We start from the raw sequence: 21,754 nt of genomic DNA, 5'->3' as shown, positions 1-21,754 counted from the left end.
ACTTGGACACATTCTACCCCAAATGGTGGGAAAATGCCGATGACAGGGTCGAGTGGAAAAAACGAGGGGAGGCCTTTGCCCTGCAGTGGGACACCAAGTAGGCTAGAAAAAAAAAAAAATACAAGTGATCATCGTCAACATGTGCGTTGAAAGGAGTGTCAACCAAAGATTTTGAGTTGTCAAGTTACGTTCAAAAGCATTCTTTTTCAACACATAAATATATCTTGTTCTTATGGTAAACTATTAAAAGTTAATAAGTAATAAGTGATTCTCTATAAATAACGCCTGTTTTGATACAAAATTTTATATATGATCAACATTTATCGACATAGTACAAGCGTGCAAGCATGACGTTTCGTAAGTAGACATCGGAACGTTATCATGTTAAGCTACCAATTTGCAATGACTTCGTAAACATACGAAACTTCAATAATGGAGGGATTTTTCAACGTGGGAGGATAATCGTTGTTGTCTACGTTCGCGCTTCGCGCACCCGCCGAGGGTCTGTCAACGGAAGAATCAATCAAAACAAACATTGTTATTTTTAGTGTCGGTGCTTCGCGGGGAGGCGCTATTCGCTAACCAGCGGACGGCGCGCTACGACGCCGGCAGTGGGCAGTTTCGCTGCTCTTCTAAACAAGTTACTCGAGGCACGAGCCATGTTTTCGCCCTCTGATTTGGTGAGTTGCAGCTAACAGAATACACAGTATTATTGATCGTGCCGCTCTTGAAAGTAGGCTTCAGTATTAAATAATAAACGTGTAGTGTACACTGATGTACGCAGTGTGGGTCGTGAATGGTTCGCTCGTAGTGCAATCTTTGGGCCGAGCAACATTTTATGCGACCTTCCTTGGACAACGACAGAGCGGCAGCGGCACTGATCCGCAACGCAAGGTGTCTACGACTTTGTAAATGGCAAATAATTATTTCTGCAATTTTTGGCTTCAATTCAGAGATTATACTAAGTTCTATATGTATCTAAGTGCATGCACATGTGTATGTTATATACTTGCACATACTTCAAAAGTAATGTGGGACTTCTAATTAGGTTTTTATAGAAACCTCCATAAACTATATGAGACATATTCTATAAATGTTGTATGGGAAAGTAGAATAATGATACACCTATAGTTCGTTTTTTTTAGCATTAGAAATTAGGTAAACAATCTTGATGTGTCTTTTAATTGAAAAACACATTTTAAAAATAAGTTACGGCAAATATGTAACAATTATGAATCTCATACGATCATTTGTATTCTTCTGCTTTCATAAGTAATAGTTATTGATTTTTAAAAAGCGTTTTTCAATTAAAAGACATGCCAATATCGCTTATCTTCTTTCAAGTTCTTTCTAATGCTAAAAAAAAACGAACTATAATTCGTTAACCTTTGAGTGAAAGTTGACTTATAAACGTTTGTCCACTCACCTGCAATGATATGTTAGACAACAAAGGCCGCAAACATATCTGACGGAGTAAGCCCTGTGCTAATGCAGCGAGGAGCTGAAGTCCTAATCCCGCATTTGGTTAGAATCTTCAGAGCTAGTTATGCCTGGGGACACTTGCCAGAACAGTGGAACAAGGTCAAGGTATTATTTATACCAAAGGCTGGGAGGAAGGATTACGCTTTAGCCAAGTCCTTCAGACCGATCAGCCTTTCCTCGTTCCTCCTTAAAACCTTGGAAAAGGTAATCGATAAGTATATCAGGGAGAGCTGTCTTCTGAGAAAACCCATACACGACAGCCAACATGCTTACCGCAGGGGCAGGTCTACAGAGACTGCCTTGCTGGAGCTAGTTGACAGAGTGGAAAGGGCCTTGGAAGACAAGGACATAGCCATGTCGGCCTTCTTAGATATTGAGGGCGCCTTTGATAATACACCCATTCGGACACTGGTGGAAGGGCTTAGGGCCAAGGAGGTGGATTCCACCACTGTCCGCTGGGTGCAAAGCATGCTCTCAAGCAGAGTGGTTAGGCTAGACTTGCTTAACACTACACTCGAAGTGGCCACTGTGAGAGGCTGCCCGCAGGGAGGTGTCCTATCTCCCTTGCTCTGGACTCTCGCGGTGGATGGACTTCTGCACAAGATGGCGGAACTCCGAATCGACACTCAGGGGTACGCAGACGACCTTGTTGTGACGGTGAGGGGCAACTGCCAAAGTACTTTATCAGACCTTATGCAGAGGGCTCTCAACACCATAAATACATGGTGCGGAGAGAATGAATTGTCTATCAATGCAGATAAGACAATTATAGTACCATTCACGAACAAGAGGAAACTGGACAAACTTAAACCTCTTGTCATGAATGGTAAAACTATTCCGTTCTCAACAGAGGTCAAATATCTGGGGGTAACACTGGACCAGAAACTGACCTGGAACAAACATGTGGACGGAACCATACAAAAGGCCAGATCAGCCTTGGCAATATGCTGTCGTTTAGCAGGCAACAGATGGGGTCTAAAACCCAAAATTGCCTTATGGCTGTACACATCCATAGTGAGGCCGATAGTGTCTTACGCCTCTGTAGCATGGTACAGGAAAACGACGCAGAAGGTAACAGTGATGAAGCTTGGCAGCCTTCAAAGAACTGCCTGTGTCATCGTCACTGGGGCCATGTCATCCTCCCCGACGGCAGCCCTAGAAGCCATACTAAATCTACCGCCCCTCCACTTACATCTAGAATTGGAGGCGAGATCTAGTATGCTTAGAATAGCGGGCGCGAGGAGAGGTAATTGGTTATCGCAAACTCTGAGACTGTTTAAGGAATCAGTGTACGATATTCCTGTTCTTGGGATGCCATCCGACACTATGTCACCCAAATTTTGTCCACTCAAACTTTACTCAGTGGAAATCCCCAAACGGGAGGACTGGTCAAACAGTCAAATCAAGTGGAAAGAAGGAAGCCTGAGGTGGTACACTGATGGCTCCAAATCCGGATCTGAAGTAGGCTGCGGATTATACGGTGAAGCGCCTAGGAAAAGTATCAGCTTAAACCTAGGACGTTTTTGCTCTATATTCCAGGCAGAGGTATACGCCATTCTGGAATGTGCGTCAATCAATCTGCAAAGCAACTACGGCAACCATACTATCTATATCCATTCGGATAGCCAGGCGGCACTCCTAGCCCTAACCTCCGATGTCACCACATCGAGGCTGGTTGAGAACTGCAGGCAACTATTGAACAACCTTGGAGCCAGGAACAAGGTTGTTCTACGTTGGGTCCCGGGGCATGCGGGTGTCGTAGGAAACGAGAAGGCCGACGAACTCGCGCGAGCAGGGGCTAAGGGGAAGAACTACAGTCCTGAGCCCTTTTGTGGTATCCCCAAAAGCCTAACGCGGCTCACCCTAAAGACCTACTGTCACTACAAAACCATTCAACTCTGGAGAGAAACAATAGGTTTGAACCATTCCAAAGCGCTTATCAAGGCCTTCAGCAAAAAGGCGTCCTCGAACGCCTTAGCGCTGTCTAGGAACCAACTGCGCAACTTGGTAAGGGTGCTTACCGGGCACTGCGGCCTAAATAAGCACATGCACACCATGGGGAAACGTGACATAGGGCGGTGCAGACTCTGCATGGAGGCAGAGGAGACGCCCTTACACATCCTCACAGAGTGCCCTTGCCTAATGCGTACTCGTGACCTAATCTTGGGCGGACACATATTACGCCCGGAGGAGGTAAAGTCTCTCGAAACCAAAAAGATCCTGCAGCTATTTGAAGTTGCAGGGTTGGATCGAGAGTTGTAGTAGGTGGCGATCACAATAGATCAGGAATGGTCGCAGTGATACATAGGCTTTGGAGCCTTATATAGCCCCTAATAAAGAAGAAGAAGAAGAAGAACATATCTGACACAACCTTATTTGTATCAGACCCATATATAGTGTGTCACATATTTTCGCGGCCTTCGAAGAGTAACATATTATTGCAGGTGATTAAAAATTCAGTTATTATAAATACATAGGGTTGTGCACAAATCACGCGAGGTGTTTTCGGCTACTTTTTGACCCCCCCTCCCCCTTGGTGATACTTGGTGAGGTTTTTGGCTGCCCCCCTCGCCCCCCCCCACAACCTCACGTGCATTTTTTCATTCTACCGAATTATAAGATAAATAGTATTGTACATAGAAAATCTTATTATTTTTCTATTTTCGTTAAATAGACTCGCTATTTTGAAGTGCAGAGTGAAGATTTATTTTTAACGAAACCAGGAAAAAGTATCTACTCATGTGGTGGGTTTTTTTTCTTAGTTTCGTCCACTGTAGAAAAATACACGTGAGGTTTCCTTATACCCCCCTCCCCCAACGTGATCTATCGTGATTTTTTCGTGACCCCCTCTCCCCCTATCGAACCTCGCGTGATTTGTGCACAAGCCCATATCAAATGAAAGAGCTCATGGTAAGAAATTCAATTTTTATAATTTTAGAATAAACAGTTACGAAGCTATTCAAGAAAATAGGCAATAAATGACCATTCGGGCGTAGGGGTCGGATCAAAAACTCAGTTATTAAATCCGACTCACACTTGACTGCACATTTAATAAATACCTTAAATAATAAATAAAAGACATTTATTCAAAAATTTTGCGTGCTATTGTATTTTGTTTGGTTTAACTGAACAACTAAGTTTATAACAATTTTACAAACAGCATAGGGGGACTCCGTTCCATCCCGAGTAACAGTTTTTAGATGGTTTAGTGAAATTTAAAGGGGTAAAACTAACCTCGAAGATGACCAAAGGAGCGGTCGCCCGCAAACAGCAGTAACTGTATAAAACGTGTCAATTACTGAAATATTGATACCATTGCCGCATTCGTCTGTGTGACATATTCAGGTAAGCCGCTTTAAGGCCGAGCCACACCGGCTTGCGTGTGCGTGACGTGTGCGTGACGTGCGCGTTTGTGTGCGCTAAAATGTTGGAGCCGCACACGCACACGTCACGCAAGCGGTGTGCCGTCTCTCATAAGGATCTGTATACTACAACGCCGCACGCGCACGTGCACGTCACGCACACGCAGCCGGTGTGCACAGGCCTTTATTAAGGTAAGGCCAATTATGTGAGCGGCGAGGGATATCTTGACAGAAACGTAATATGCATGAACTAATTAAGTAGTTACACGTTGAATCGCTCGCATCGTACTGTTATTTTTCTTATGCAAGGCACACATACAACGTCCTAAACTAGTTGGGATAAAACTAGCGCATCTGACAAGCGTTCGCGAACATTTTGTGTAAGGTAGGGTCTAAGCTTATATAATGATTTCTAATAGATTTTCCTGTCATCGCACGAGTTTTATAAGGTATCCTATAAGGGTACCGTCTTTTGAGGTGTCCCGTTTATTCTACTTGTAATAAACTAATAACATGTATTGTATGCATGTTAATGTTAGGAGTAGTAAGTAGGTGCACTGACAAGCCACAACCACACCCATGTCCGTGTTTCAATCAGCCCGTAATTTTTCTGTGCGTTTAGTTATTACTCTGTCTCAAACTGCCATTAATGAGTGCTCTGGTGTTGGGGCACTGTGTATGTATGTGTTACCTACATTATTAGCCACATACACACACAGAGCACCTCTGATTGATATGAACCAAACACAAAAAACATTCATCATTAAGTAAGTATTATTGTTGCAAAATTATTATCAGAGTCTAATCACAATCAGTTGTTTTTCCAGTTAAATTTCAAAGGCTAATAGAGATGCATAATTGTTTTCCATCGTATTTGCTCGGTAAGCTATATCTATATATAAGCTTTAGTTTCGCCATACACAATATTCACTTAAAACCCATAGATTCTGAAATAAACAACAAGTAGTACAGTAGTGTATTAGTACCTACTTGCACTACTTGCTATTGTAATTCTAACTCTATTCTTTAAGCGGTAAAGTTGTTATCTGTATGGAATATTTTGTTGTATTCGCTGTATGGAATATTTTGTTTTATTTTGCACACGTAATTAGCGGTTTGGTTCAACAAAAGAAAACAATGCCATTCATCGGCAGGTAATCTCCAAAGTGGATTCCGACATTTTAAAACCGTACGTCTGTACCTGGGTAGTGGGTATACCTTAGGCGCGAGGTGCACGTCGCCGCCATTTTGAAAATTTTCCAAACACCGCTGTGCAGAGGAGTGTTGTTGCTTGTACACTGTAGGAGACAATGTGAATGTTGAGGGCAGCGGGTGGTTGCAGGTGAAGCGTGTGGGCGTGGGCGGCGGGCTGGTGCCGTTCTTCAAGTGCGTGTGCGTGTACTTCTTGGCGGCGAGCGGAGCGCCCAGCGCCGGCGCCGCGGCCGCCAAGTGCGCGCCCGTGCTGTGCCTGCTCGCCGCCGTGCTGCTGCTACAACCGCGGCCCCCGCAGGCCGCCGACCCTGACCCCGACCATGACAAGGAGAGGTGCGTATTCCCGGTATACAAATCCAGCTGCTGAATCTGTAGAAATACAACAAGAACATAAAGTTCATATAAAGATAACATTAACTTAACCCAATTACAGTTTTCTATCTCATATCTCATCTGGCCCACAAAAGCCTGACATCTCAAAGCAAAACGTCTTTGTAGTATTGAAACTAACATGTATTACCTAATACTGTCAAAGACAATCCTCCTACTGTAAACGATACAAACATAAACATATTCTACCCTTACCCATTCCCAGACTAGTACCTTAGGTATACTACCTAATGAGTCCAACGCCCAGGCATCCGAGCGTGTTGGTTGGTTGGTTCACGGACGAATGGCAATACCGGATAGGCACTTAGCACCGCTTGCACCATCACACTAACCCGGGGTTAACCGGTTAAACCTGGAGTTACCATGGTTACCAATACAATTTGACACCGTTAAGTAGTAAAACACTTTATTGTACAAAAATCAAAACAAAACAGGAAAAATAACATTCGTCATTAGTACAAAGGCGAACTTAACCCTTTAAGGGATCTCTTCCAGTTAACCTTTAACGGTTAACTCTGATGGGTTACTGTTAGTGGGAGGGTGCAAGTGGCGCTTAATATATTTAGTATAAATAGAGTATCCTCCATACTTTGCGTTGCTTATCGCGTTGTACCATTTTATCCGATTTTATATAACGCATATATTTTATTTATTTGGCACGCGAGCCAAATTTCTACTGAGCCGGATAACTTGAGAAATGGGCCACTACCTACTCGTAACATGCACGAAGTAGGCCAAGCTAATCGAATTGTATTAAACGTTTAGTCACTACTTGACTAGCACAAATTGGTTAACGGGTTTAATTATTTAGCGGGTGTGTGATGCACTCGCTAAGCTCTTTGAACAATTTGATGAAGTTCTGATTAGCTACTAGCATATAATCGCTCCCCCGCTTAGCTTAATAGCAGCCTGTAAAGGTCTTAACTTCTGACATCAAACGAATCGCCAATCGGTTTGAAATCAGGCCGCCCTCTTGCGTTCCTTGCCTCGTTAGCTCGTATCGTGTACTTGTGCCATATCAGATCGGCTATTTCTTACTAGCAAGGTAAGGCGTCCGGTCGCCGGCTTACATAAGCCAATTTAAAGGGTTTACTTACCGTAGGTAGGTACGGTCGTGACGCTGAACACTTGCACACGCCAAGTGGAGCAAGCAATGTACATTATTTATATACCTAGCGGTGCTACCGCCATGTATGTAGATACGCTATGGGTGAACCAATGAATAATTATAGCCTAAATAAAGGGTTAGTTATATATTATTATAGGCATTCCACACATCAAGGATAAATATTCGCGTTCATTCATAAGTTTCATCACACCGTAGTCACCGTACCCCGTACAGGATCCCGCCTCTTAATTTTACTTCATATTGCATTTGTTATTGTTACCAATCTCTATTAGACTCCAGCCAGGATAGAGACCAGTTAACATATATATGTGAACCGTGTGGATTGACGTGGTCTGTTGCCGACCGCTTCCGATAGTTCCAACATAAATGAATGTTGATACGACTGTGGGGAGTGTGGATAAACTCTTATGACTTATGATATTCAAGTCGTGTAGATTAACAGGTTGGACGATGACGCTACATGCTGCTAAGTATCTATATGTCTCTATAATACGTTTCGTTATATCGCATAACGAAATTAAGAATCACTGTAAATGCTTTATTGACTTGTGAAAGAGCCCTTGAGGCCTAAATAATCGTGTGAGTAAACACTCGTAACCCTATTGCGCACTTGAAGCTTATCTCTGGATTCCATCGAGTCATCGACAAACAACGCTTATTGTTTTGCTACGCTATCTATCCGTTTGCTACTTAACAAACTTACGCAGTTTCCCTGGAAGGGCGAGAGGGCGCAGCCTGCCTTTGTTTTGGACGACCGCCTTCACCTCGTCAGTGTCAAGTTCATTCTTATCTCGAGATAACGATTATGAGAGGGTTATTAAACTGATTGGTGTTTGTCTTGGACTATCGATAATGTAGATTTTGATGATTGGCAATCAGTTAGCAAGTAAACCGGTTTCGAACTGGTTTAGACAAAAGGTTGAATTTTTTTGTAAAAACTAATTATAGGTAAAGCAACGGAGCCTACCGCAAAAATAGAAATTTCGGTATCTGCATGTATCACACAAGCCCATTCGAGCGATAGAGAGAAAATAGATGAACTAACAAAGCGGTTTGTGATGGGCCCTTTGGCTGGATTTCCAAATTAGTTTATAATCGATTAAGGCCCATTTGCACGATTCCACTAACCCGGGGTTAACCGGTTAAACCTGGCGTTACCATGGTTAACAGTACAATTTGACATTAGGTTTAAGTGATTAATCCCGGGTTAGCGGAATGGTGTAAGTGGGCCTTAAGAGTTTAGAGTAATCATTTTTTGGCTGATAGAGGACAGAATAAAGATATAGAATTGTAGATCTCTTGCACATTTCACCAGCGGACAAACGTAAGATGTACAATTTAAAGAGAATAATATATTTAAAGAGAGAAGGCAAAGAGTTCGTATCTTCGTGATATCATTGCTGTGTTCAAAAGTGGTGATGCAGTGGATAGTTGCCGATATTTGTTTTAACCGTTATCGGTCGTTCGCAGACGGCGTTACGCGCGGCTCATCGCCCTCGGGCTGGCGCTCTCGGCCCTGGGCGACGCCCTGCTGGTGTGGGAGCAGCACTTCGCCGCCGGCATGGCGGCCTTCGCTCTCGCGCACGTGGCCTACATGTGCGCCTTCCGCGCGCGCGCGCCCAGGCGGCGCGCCGGGCTGCTGCTGTACGGCGGCGCGGCGGCGTACTGCGCCGCGGTGACGCCGCCGCCGGCGCTGGCCGTGCCCGTGCCGCTGTACGCGATACTGCTGGTGAGCATGGCTTGGAGAGCGCTGCGGACGCTGCCCGAGAGCACGTGTGCGCGGTCGTACGCGGCGCCCGCTGGCGCGTTACTGTTTGTCCTGTCTGACGCGTTGCTCGGTTACTCTCTGTTCCGCGGCCCGCTGCCGCACCGGCGGGTGCTGGTGATGTCGACGTACTACCTGGGGCAGCTGGGGCTGGCTCTGAGCGCGCTGCTGCCGCCCCCGCCCCCCCTCCCGCTCTCCGCACAATAAACTTCTCTTCCGCGTATGTTATGGAGCGTTGGTCCTAATATCAGTAGCCTGGTTATTTTTAAAGCTTTCATAGAAGTCAGCCATCTTCCGATCCTACTTTGAGACATTTTATCAGATAATCCCTAAAGCCTGCAATAAGACCGCCTGTGTTATCTGCCTCTATATTATGTAATAATCAATTGATTTTATTCTAAAACTGTGCAATCAAGAGTTCCATCTATCACAGGGGGATAAGCTCTGTATGCAACATTTAGCTTGGTATGTACCACAGAAGCCTTATATTCATTACAAAATACGGACGGAATTAATATAGCAAAAAATAACCAATCTACTGAGAGGCCATGGTGTGGGTAGATGTAAGCGTCCGTCGACGGGACGGCGACCGGTCTGTGATATGTGCTCGGCTCTTATTGGATGTTTTAATCCTCTTTACCTTTAATATATTTTGTATTTAAGTCTAACAACATTTAACAAGGTCATCGTGGACCTTATGCCATGGCAATAAGGTTTACAAAGTGTCAGTTACCAATATGGAGGACGATGGAAATAAAGTCCGTCTAAGCTAACGGTGTCATTATAAACGTCATAAGTTTATGAAACTGAAATGGACATTCACTCCTAGCTAGTGCCAGTTCTCAAGGCGGTGGATTTTAGCATATTTCAGGTAGCTGAAATGTCAAATTTCATATATAGATGTCGAGTTTAAAAAATTGTCTAATAGTTACCTACTTATTTTTTGAAATGTGTGGGCACCTTGTAAGCCTTTGTATGCATTTGATTACATTTGATTACAATTAGATGTTAGCCACACTATTCGAAAGCACAATATGCGAAAGGGAATTCCTTTAGAAATTATTAAGTTTATGAAACATAGGAAAAATGGATATTCACTCCTAGTGCCAGCTGAAATCTCAAGGCGGTGGATTTTAGCATTTTTCAGGTAGCTCTGTTAAGTAAAAAAGTAATAAGTGTTGTTAACTATGTTCCGTCGTGAAAGTAGTGATCTGTTGAGTGTTGGACCTGGGCGCATAATGAACGAGCTCGCCACGAGCGTTGTTCCCAATCTTTGTGTAGGAATGTACCTAGACTCTGTAGTCTGTAAGTTGCGAAACTTTACAAAAATTTGGATAATTCTTTTGTAAAACTTCATAAGAATTAAGGTCAATGTGGAGAAGACCGCCATAGTTTCTGTTGGTAATAGGGCAAGAACGTAGGAAGTCGCTCAGGCTCAGTCTAAACAGTCTTTCCATAAGTGGAGTGCGTGTACAAACGCAACAGTTAGAAGCGATAACAAAGAAATAAATAACTTGCATACGGTCTTATCTTATACCCCAAATTGACCTTAAGGAAATGTCAAAATTTACCGGGAGCTTAGGGTTCCCCCAAATATGTCAACGCGGAATCGGCAAAATCCGATGGAAAAAAGCTTTATGTCTGCGCAATAAGAGCGAAAAAGTCGTCGTTCAGCTCGGCTCGCATCGGCCGGCGCCGGCCGACGCGTCGTCGGCTTCTTCGCTCTTATTGCGTGGACATAAAGCTTTTTCCTATCGGTTTTTGCCGAATGCGCGTCGATATATCTGGGGAGACCCTTATCCAAATTTTTGGGAATTCTTCCCCAATTGATACATGTGCGATGTAGAGTACCGATGTGTCGTAGTGTGTCGGAGCGCGAGGCGCCGCCGCGACCCTTCCACGGCGGCGGCGCGGCCAAATGTAGTTACTGTAGCCCTCAGCCCGCCTGCCCTAGACGTAAGCTAACTTTATCTATATAGACTGTCTCGTAATCATAATAATCTCACTCGTGGATCTGCGAACTAAACAAACATATCCCGAAATGTATTTTTCTATTCACGGTAGAGGAGTAGATTTTTCAAAATAAGCACGATTTCGAGTATCAAGTAGATGGAGTATACTGTTTCAAGATTCAACCGTAATATCGATGTTGTCAGTAGGTACTCACGACAGACTTTAAAACAATTAGTAATTTTGATCAATTTTATCTCAATTAAAATAAAAGCAAACAAAAAAAAGTTGACCTAGTTATGATCCATGGTTCTTATACTGACATTAGGTGATTAAATAAAAAAATTAGGTGTGATTATGGTTACTGTATGTTATATATTTATTTAATAAGTGAATTCCTTACGTAGAGTAAGCGTAGAATAGGGGATGTGCAATTTTTAGAACATTGTTTAAGCAAATCATATTTTATTATAATGTTATCTGTACGTGTTATACATATTAAATAAACGGAGAAGGTTAAATTGCGTTTCATTTTGTTCTAATAAAAGACTACTTCATTACAAAAATATTTATTAAAATGTAGATAAACTTAATTATTATAATAACAACATTGCGTTCCTTCGACGTTGCGCGGCGCGCGGTATATAATACAGGGTTGCTAGCTTATCATTACTAGAGTGTCCATTTATTGCTATTGGGTGAGTTGAGGCTCGTCTGGTGTCCCGACACAGGGCTCTCCAAACAAAATAATTAGATCCTTTAAAAGTAAAAATAGTCCTTATTTTACAAGATGTACCTATCTAATAGACGATCAATGTCTCTTACTGGGAACCTCCTGGGAACGGATCTGTGCTAGTATGTATATATATTCCATGGTATTCATTATTTGTATTTTCACGTACCAAATTAATATATTGCGAAAACGAGTGCTACAACCAATCTCACTTTTAATGTAAAGACCAATTTTTAATACGCCATTGGCTGTACAGTTATCTTCGGAAGTGAAATTTTGATTGTAAATGGCATAGCTATCTTGCCGATAAAAGAGTAATATGCAAATACATTTCAATATTGTTCGCTTAGCTGATTGCTATGGATAATAGTTTTATATCGGAGTTAAGATCCGACTGAAATTATGAGTATACACGAGTACATTCGTGCAAAGCTAAAGCGAGTTTCTTTAATAGACCTACAAGGGTGTCGCACGCGTTCACAAACAGGTTAACGATTCAAATGGGTTAGTGAGACTACTAAGCAAAATTTGGAAACAGTTTTCTTATTAAGTTTGCAATCAAGGCGATTTTTCGGTCACGCAATGGGGTTGGCCGGTCGAAGGATTAAACGGATGGTGCCAGCATAGCTTGCCCTGTCATCCTGTCAATCTCTAGAATTGTGTCCAATTTTTGTTTTTGAAGCGAAAACTTTAGCGGCGCTGTGTACTTTTTGTGATGGAGAAATAATGTTAAACTCGCGACAGGTCACGTGACCGTAAGATTTGTAAGACGTAAGACGGACACGTGATAGAAGTGATCGAAAAACTGTTACAATGTCATTAAGTTTTCACTTCTGCCGGCACTCCCGGAGTGCTAGCCCTTTAAGCCAAATCACTCATCATGTAAAATGCAAGTCACTAATCATGTAAACTTTGTAGACCACGTCAGAGACGAGCTAGATGCAGGTCGGCAGGTGGATGCGGCTTATTTTGACTTCAAAAAGGCATTTGACCTGGTAGATAACGACATCCTGCTTCAAAAATGTAGTGCCCTGGGTTTTACGCCGCACCTACTGAACTTTCTATCTAATTACCTTCGTGACAGAAACCAGTACGTTGAGTGGGGTGGATATAGTTCTAGACCTTTTTTCACCCGGTCCGGCGCGGCGTGAGTCAGGGCAGCACTCTCGGCCCAACATTATTTACGATAATGATAAATGACTTGCCGAGCGTGGTACACACTGCTGGCTGTTTGTTGTTCGCTGATGACTTGAAGTTGTTTCTGGGAGCAGGAGACAAGTCTGATCTGGAGGACCTCCAAAGGGACATAGATGCGGTGACCGAGTGGAGTGAGGACAATAAACTGCATTTTAACACATCTAAATGTAAAGTTATTACGTTCTCTAGAATTCGGTCACCTCACATCAAACAATACCACATTAATGACGCATTCATGGATCGCGTTGATGAGGTAACTGACCTGGGACTGACCTTGGACTCGAGACTTGACTTTAGGACGCACGTTACCAAGATCTGTAAGCAGGCGAACAAGGTCCTGGGGTTTATCATGAGGGTATCGAGCCAGTTTTGTGACACTCGTGTTTTGCTGTTGCTATACAACGCCTATGTTCGCAGCAAACTTGAATTTGGTGCTTGTATCTGGGATCCGCACGAAAGCAAATATACCCTCATGATCGAAAGAATCCAGAGGAAATTTGCTCGATTTCTACAGGGTGAAATTTAAATCACTGGCCATATTCATTCCCGGCACTAGATTACACTTGAGGAATCTATTTAGCGAAAAAAAAGAGTACACTTTTTTTTAATTTACATTTTTCAATTTTTAAATATTTTCCACGAGTCGTGGTCACCCTATTACCACAAATGTAAACAAACCTAATAGTAGGTTTTAACAACAACATCAGCAAAACCCTTATCTGACCTTCACTAAACCTTATTATCATTGCAATAGGGTCCACCCAGTTAGTGTTGGCGATGGTAGGCAGGTTTATCAATTTCGAGGGTAGTCTAAACTAAACCATTCCGCGCTAGCGGTAAACATAACGGTAAGCATAAATGATTAGTCACTCGTCACTCGCCAACCTTAAAATAATAATTGCGCGCGTACTAAGGTTAAAAAAAATGTTTTCGAACCGGGAATATTACGAAGTGGTACGGTGTTATTTATTAAGTGGTGAGTGTTTACGTGGTGCACAAAGATTATACGAAATGGAATCCGTTCCACGCCTTAGCAGACAAAGATTGAATCCAAGAGTACCATCTCGTGGGACTTTCGTTAATTGCGTCGATTTTTAATCAAATGTACGTAAGTTGATTCAATTTTTTAAATACGCCTGAATGCAAAGATTCCTGACCTAGTTTTTACTCATTGTTTTTAAGCCACGGACGTTTTGTTAATAATCATTAGTCAGAAATAACATTTTAGATTCAAAATGGGTTGCCTTTGCATTTTGACGGTTCTAAACCCGTTAATATGAAAGGAAAAATTAGCAACTTATGTAGGTAATCTCGCTGCAATAGGGTTCATAATTGGTGACGCGATTGCAAACAGCGGGAGGGGCGGGGTGTCAATGACCTTAACTGATACGAGAGAAGCGGGTGTAGTGGGTAGTTGTCGGTTCACCATAACGTACGAGGTTTTTAGGACAACTTGATGATGAGTTATTTCGAAAAAAATGTACTGAGCGGTATTAAAAGAAAAAACACGTGTTTAATATTTTTTCGAGTTCTTTGGGTTGTTTCAATTTGGCCAGTGAATTAAATTTCACCCTGTATATAGGAAAAAGTTAGGATATTATCCTTATATGTATCCATCATTGTTTGTCAGTGGTATGGTCGGGCTGGATACATTAGAGTTGCGGCGGAAGTTGTTACTGATGGTGCATTATTATAAGCTCCTGTGCAACCAAGTCTGGAATCCATCTACACTGTCAAGAATAGGTCTTTCTGTTCCGCCCCCTCGCCGTTGCCCCGCGGCGGGGGAGGGTGGGGCGGTCGTTTCGCGACGGCGCCGGCGCCTGTTCGCATGCCCGGTGAGGCGCACGCGCTGGGCGGCAAACGCTCCCTCTGCAAGAGCTATCGCTCTGTTAAATGATATGTCTCTGCGGTTACCTGACGTTGACATTTTTTATCATGCATCTTACCACGTTATTAAAGGCATGTATGAATTTTTGAATTTAATTGATTAATTAATATTTATTAGCTTTATTGACATATTATTTTGATACTTAATTGATAATTGAATTTGTTTCTGTTTTTGTACCGTTGACATGTAATTTTATAGTGTAAGTGTAACATAGCATGTATAATATTAAACATTACTTATAAGCGCCTTGGTTCATTAGACTGTAAGCTTATTCGTGAATAAATCAAATTAAATTAAATCTCATAGAAAAAGGGGCAAGCTATGATGGCACCATCTATGCAAACCTTTGCCAACCCCATCGGTTTGATGCGAATTTGTCCTTAACTCTTAACTTGTCGTCGTGAACAATCAATTAACACAATATTTATATTCTTAGATTTCCTCTCACTACCGCGACTGAGACGGATCGCTAACCCTGTAAACAATTAGCACGCTGTCTTGTTTTTGCCGTCTCTCCTATACCGTAGTCTTAGCAGGAGCGCTTGGAGGCTACTCGCGGCGCAGGTTGTCGAGCCGCGCCTGCAGCTCGGCGTCGGCGTCCGCCACCCCCCCCCCCGCCGCCCCCCGCGCCGCCGCCCCCGCCGCCGCCGCCGCCGGACCCGCCCGCTACTGCCTGAGGCGATGCTGGCGTTTTCGCTGCAATGACATATATCAAACATCAGATGTTATTCACTGACATCAAAATTTAAAAACGAGATCCTCAATTCGGTTTTCTCATACCTCGAGCCGAGTCGAGGTTGAAAGTATGGGAGTTTAGCCTAACGAGTTGATTGCCGACGTGGCCGCGGACTCACCGGATATCGAGAGCGAGCCCGTCGCCTGCGGCAGCCCGGACAGCGTGTCGTTGAGCTGCAGCCCCAGCTCATCCAAGATCTGTCCCACCACCGCGTCACTGAAAATAAACACATCCCGTTAAGCCATTTTTGCTTTTACAAACTCACACAAGAACCTATTTTTTTATGATATAGGAATGAGGCAAACGAGCATACAAATCGCCTTCATGATCGTCGTCAGTCATCACTCGTCATAGGTAGTTGTCTGAAAATAGCTTTAAGGCTTGGCCACGCACAGAGCGCGACGCAGCGCCGCGTCCGCGCCGCGTGATGCCTGGTCAAACAGGGCGCGCGCCGATCGCGCCGGCCTCACGCTCTCAACACGCCCTCATCGCGCGCGTGAACGCGGCGCGGCCTAACGTCCGATCCTACTGATGTGACCTTGCGCGACGCGGCGGGCCGCCGCGTTCGCTCGGCGCAGCGCTGCGCACGCGCCGCGCGGACGCAAGGGGCCGCGCGGCGCGGGGCGCGACAGAAGCGGGGCGTGATACCGGCGGGACGCAGTCTGTTTGACGTCGGTAACCTGTTAGCATGTGCCGCGGTCGCGCGGCGTGGACGCGGCGCTGCGTCGCGCTCTGTATGTGGCCAAGCCTTTAGCCGAATTGGACGATTAAATAAACCGGTAACGTCCAGTTATATCTAAACTCTATTATATAGACCCAAGAACTAATACAAATACAAATAGTTTATTTCCAAAAAACATGAGAACATTTACAGTTTATACTGACCCCCACACTAGGCATAAGCCTGTCCCGTGAGAGAAAACATACGATTAACTTAAAGATAAGTATTACATAAGCGGCTATTGCACAATGTTGAACAGAAATAAAAGTAGAATAAGGAAATTAATTTATAAGAAAAACATAAAGCCTGAAGTAAAAATTATTAATCTAATTGAGTGTCGACACGTTGTGTGTATGTGTGTGTGTGTTAGTGTGTGTGTGTGTGTGTGTGTGGTGTATGTATGTGTTATATTAGGATATTATCCTAATAATGTTTTCTGTGTCTAAAAAGGATAAGTTTATCATATTAACTGTTAAGAGCTTTTTTGTTTCGAGTACAGAGTAATCTTTAAAATTGTATAAATTAACTAAACGATTGTAGATTCGGGGGTGTAGAAAGACTGAAAAACGATGTGCAAATGTGGTTTTCACGGCAATCGTAGGAATTTTAAATATTCGATTTTTGAGTAACCTATTGTAGTTTGATGAGTTTAGAACCATTTTGTGTACCGACAGAGCCACCCTCAGAAGATAGAGCTTCCGAACACTGAGTACTTGAGCGTCATTGTATAAGACCTTCGTAGGATACCTAATTGATTTCTTCAAGGCTACTTTTAGTACCGCTCTTTGCGCTCTTTCTAATTTCAGAAGGATAGTCGAGGTTGTACCTCCCTAGGCAAGGATGCAGTAATTGATTATCGATTGTCCTAGAGCGGTATAAATGGTTCTTAATAGGGATAAGTCGGCTGATTCCCTTAGCATCTTCATGGTGTATATCAGCTTTCTGACCCTACCTGCCACTGCCTCCACGTGCAGCTTGAAGTTTAGTTTCTCGTCTATCACAATTCTGAGGTACTTTATTTTGTTCGATCTTGTCATATGGTCACACATACAAGTTTGGGCTGAAGAAACAGTGCAACTACGATTGTGGACTTTAAGTTTTACCTGAAGTCCTGGTGAAGAAGCCGCTGTCTTATGGAAACAAAGGAATTTCGTTTTGGTTGTATTTAAAGTTAAAAGATTCTGCTTTAACCAACCCGTTAACTTACTTTCCATAAAAATATTTTAATTTGTGTTATATCAAGTAGACACACTTATGTAATTTAATATTTTGTCAGTCATGAATTTGAAAAGTTTTAGTAGACACACTACTATTTAAAATATAAACCAAAATAAAATAAATGTCATATACAAAGGAAAAAAATACCAAAGCGTCCAGTGTCCAGACGACGCTGGTCTGATAGCAACTCTGGACTCTGGAGGCTTTGGCATTTTTTTTCCTTGGTACATGACATTTATTATGGTTTATAGTGGCAAGACTCTTAACTGACCTCTGGTGCACTTTGTCTTTGCAATATGTCTGTTATTGGCTTTGTTTTTTGCTCACTGTGCTATGTATTATGTACTTCTATAATAATATTTAATAAATAAAATTAAAAAAAATCAATAAAATTAAAAAAAATCAATAAAATATGGCTTAGGAATGGTCAGTGAACAATGTGGATGTGGGTACCATTAATCAATAAGATAAAACTGCAGTTACCTCTCCTCTTCGTCCTCATCTCCCTCCATGGCTTCATCGATGGAATCATTCATCATCTCTTCTTTCATATCCATGATCTCCGACTGCTTCTCAAACTCCTGAAATGTATCAAATTAGACATTAAGCTTTTTTTTAACATAAAAGGGAATCTCAACATTCATAAACTGTAATAAACACATAGTAAAAATATCTCTATATTTGTAATATTATCAAAAGAGGTCTTAAACTCCTACCTCTCACAGACTAAGATGCAGTGGCGGATTTGCAGTCTTTGCCGCCCTAGGCCCCAGGCCCTGTAGCCGCCCCTTTCAAGGCACCCATAATATTGACTACATTTAGAGTTATTTCTTGTTACCATCAGCGAATATTTGCCGCCCCTAAATATCTTGCCGCCCTAGGCCCGGGCCTACTGTGCCTTAGGGCAAATCCGCCACTGCTAAGATGACTTATAGCACAAACCTGCAGTATCTTCTGTATCTGTGGCATGTTCAACTGCCTGTTCATGGTGGCCATGGCCCGCGTGACGCCTCGCATGGCCTGCGCCATGGTGGACTGTGACTTGAGGGTCTGGATCTTGAGCCCGACAGCCTGGATGTTGGCCTTCATCAGCATGAACTTGCGCACGTAGCGCCGCGTGCGCACCAGGTCTTTCGCCATTATCTTTACTGCATCCTAAAGACACCACATCATTATTCATTAATATTACATCAAAAGTAATTGGAAACAGTAAATTATTATGTATTGTACTGCAGTCCTCTTTTGGCAATATTTCATTTGTGCACACAGCATTTTTTCTGAAAACCATAAAATGGGATATGCACTAGGTTCACTCACATCAACGTAGTTTCTGACAATCCTGAAAATTTTACAAGTATCAGAAAAAATAGTCTGCAAAATGAAAATGTGTAACTAAAATATTTTCTTTAGTGTCAGGCAGAAACAAAAACTTAACACTTTGACTACCGAGAACCCGCCTGGTAGGCACTCGTAATGTTTGCTCAGATGCCGGACAACGGGTTGTTTTGTACAGAGGCGTAGCTAGAGGATATGGCGCCCGGGGCAGGCACAAAATTTGCGCCCCCCCTCCCCCCCAAACGAAATGAACTAACGAAAGAGTTACTTTTTTACTTATTACTTACAGTTTACTTTCAATTGAGACAAAAAAGTGTTTTTAGTACATCGGTGGCTAACAAGCTTACGACCCACCTGATGGTCAGCGGTCACATGCGCGTTGCCGACCATTTTAAAACTTATACACTTATTTTTTGGAGATCTCTTTAGACTTAAAGGTTCAATATCGCTTGTGAGTTTGGGATCGTAGACTATTCACAGGTACAGCGCGCCTTTGGACTGATTTGAAGGGTCCAAGGTGGCATCCAGATGCTCCTGCCCAAAGGTGACAGCAGTACTCAATAAATGGGATCTGTCTACCCCAGAGTAAAGTATCGCCTCCCTTTATTGAGCACACCGAGTTTTTTTTGGATACGAGCGCAGCCTACCCAGCAAGGTGGCTACGAAATTATTGGACGTCACTGATGGAGATCTCAACACCGAGGCTCCCAATACTCCCTGACATGGGAAGGCTTGTGCCTTGAAAAATGAGGTTTTCTTAGCCCTAAACGCGCAAAATTGAGTCTTGGTGGGATTGAATTGGACTAGTTTGTCCCGATCCCACATCGAAACCTGACACAGGTTTTTCACGACATTCTAGTATCACAGAACGAGCGATGTTATCACGGCATGTCTTATACAGGATGGTCCAAACCTTGACGACCATAATTTTTTTAAATTTCTCACGCTGTGGGCTATCAGAATATGTACGTTAGCCGACGTTTCGTAGTTTTCGAATTATGATTTTTATTACTTTTAACGTTTGTTAAGAAATTCTGGGGTGAAGATTTAATAAAAAAAAAAACTATTGAACTTTATTGTTTCTTTTTGTAACATAATCCTTGACCAACGGCGCAGTTGCTAAAACAACAGCATCCTCACTTGGCTGAGTTGAGCTGAGTTCAAGCTTAGATGTTGCCCTTACCTAAATAAATAAAAAATAAATAATGATAAAATACAAGCGATTTCAAGGACTTTTTGTTATTTTAGAAACTACTAGACCCTAAGTTTTTTTAAAAGGTCAAAAAAGTGATACTTAATAGTCCTAATTTTTCAGAGTCGCCGGTCAAAGGAACTGAGGTGGAAAGCTTCCAAATTAGTAATTCATTAAAAAAGTCCTCTTTTGTTATTTCTACTATTATTTTATGGTGTCACTTCCCCATCGCTATTTCATGTTATATGTGCAAATACCACGAACATGTATTAGAAGACATAAAAGCAAAGCAAAGCTTCACCCCGGAATTTCTTAACAAAAGTTAAAAGTTAAACTCGTAAACTACGAAAAATCGGCTAATCATGGGGTATATACATATATTCTGATAACCCACGACGACGATACTAAAAAAAATTTTTGGACGTCAAGGTTTGGACCATCCTGTATACAGGTTGGCTAAAAAATAACTGCATTTTCCTTGCCAGGGAGATTTTGGGATTACACCTACTGAGCAAGTCGCGAAAAAAAATTTGGCTGTGTCCTACATTTTGGCTGGTCCATTTTCTATGGGAGGTATTTTGTCCATTTTGGCGCCCCCCCCCCCTTGGACGGCGCCCGGGGCACGTGCCCCCTCCAACCCCCCCCTAGTTACGCCTCTGGTTTTGTACGCAGATATAGACAACCGGTTTCTGGGGTAGTGCGCCGTTTTTTGCCCGGTTGCGAAAGTGTTAAAGCTCAATTTTGATGTACATAGTTCTTACATATGAATTAAAATTTTATTTGTATATTAACATCTGTCCAGGTAAATTAATTTATGTGCAAAATACTTTTTTTTTACTTATATAGATTATTTTTAAGCCTTAGGATAGAAATGTTATTTGAAAATGTTCACTTAAGTGTTTCCAGTGATAGAGTAGTATGGGTAGATAGTGGAGAGTACCATCTGCCCCTCCTTGGCCAGCTTCTTGATATCATTGATAAGCTTCTTCTCCTGCTGCTCCATCTTGGCGCGCTCGCGCTCCAGGTCGCGCACCGCCTTGTTCAGCGCGCGCTGGTTCTTGCGCAGCATCTCCTCCGGCGTCATGCGGTGCCCGAACAGCCACTCCATCCTAGCTGCTCAGCTGGACCTGCCCTCAACTACCAATGTCATTAAAAGACTGAAGGACACTTGTATACATTATTTAAGTGGCTAAATCTTTTGATACCTTATGATTTTTGGTTCGATAGAATGCGCATGGTCATTAGGTTACATTTAATTAGACTTTAATTACATTTGGAGACATGTTTACCTGTGTATGCGTAAATACAGTAGATGATGTGATGTGATGATTCACCGCTCGATATTCGGCATTCAACTCGCTACAAGGTCAACTTTAATAAAACGACGTAGGTATAAAATGTACACTTTTTTAGGGCAAAATTATATACATACCAATTTCAGGGT

General features: G+C 42.6%; 2 protein-coding genes across 2 annotated transcripts; one reads left to right on the top strand and one right to left on the bottom strand.

Moving 5' to 3' along the window:
• Window positions 1-490: 490 nt before the first annotated feature.
• Window positions 491-11,015, top strand: LOC134670960 (lysoplasmalogenase TMEM86A). The gene is made up of 3 exons (XM_063528783.1): window positions 491-680; window positions 6,187-6,389; window positions 9,046-11,015. The coding sequence occupies exons 1-3, from the start codon at window positions 660-662 to the stop codon at window positions 9,545-9,547; spliced, it is 726 nt and encodes a 241-aa protein (XP_063384853.1). The 5' UTR covers window positions 491-659; the 3' UTR covers window positions 9,548-11,015.
• Window positions 11,016-11,843: 828 nt separating this feature from the next.
• On the bottom strand, window positions 11,844-21,727 carry LOC134670929 (charged multivesicular body protein 2a). Its single transcript, XM_063528763.1, is given in 7 exon segments — window positions 11,844-15,726; window positions 15,728-15,804; window positions 15,963-16,060; window positions 18,267-18,364; window positions 18,726-18,938; window positions 21,251-21,437; window positions 21,600-21,727. Coding segments are annotated over 6 exon segments (723 nt in total). The 5' UTR covers window positions 21,419-21,437; window positions 21,600-21,727; the 3' UTR covers window positions 11,844-15,657.
• Between the last annotated feature and the right edge of the window lie 27 nt (window positions 21,728-21,754).

Source organism: Cydia fagiglandana, chromosome 14 (genome assembly GCF_963556715.1).
Source record: "Cydia fagiglandana chromosome 14, ilCydFagi1.1, whole genome shotgun sequence".
Taxonomy (NCBI): Eukaryota; Metazoa; Arthropoda; class Insecta; order Lepidoptera; family Tortricidae; genus Cydia; species Cydia fagiglandana.
Note: the sequence above shows the minus strand (reverse complement) of the source record. Positions and strands in the feature narration are given on the sequence as shown.

Coding starts and splice junctions, on each gene's coding strand:
- LOC134670960 (XM_063528783.1), top strand. CDS start 660: ATGTTTTCGCCCTCTGATTTG. Junction 681..6,186: donor TGTTTTCGCCCTCTGATTTG/GTGAGTTGCAGC, acceptor GGGTGGTTGCAG/GTGAAGCGTGTGGGCGTGGG. Junction 6,390..9,045: donor CCCGACCATGACAAGGAGAG/GTGCGTATTCCC, acceptor GGTCGTTCGCAG/ACGGCGTTACGCGCGGCTCA.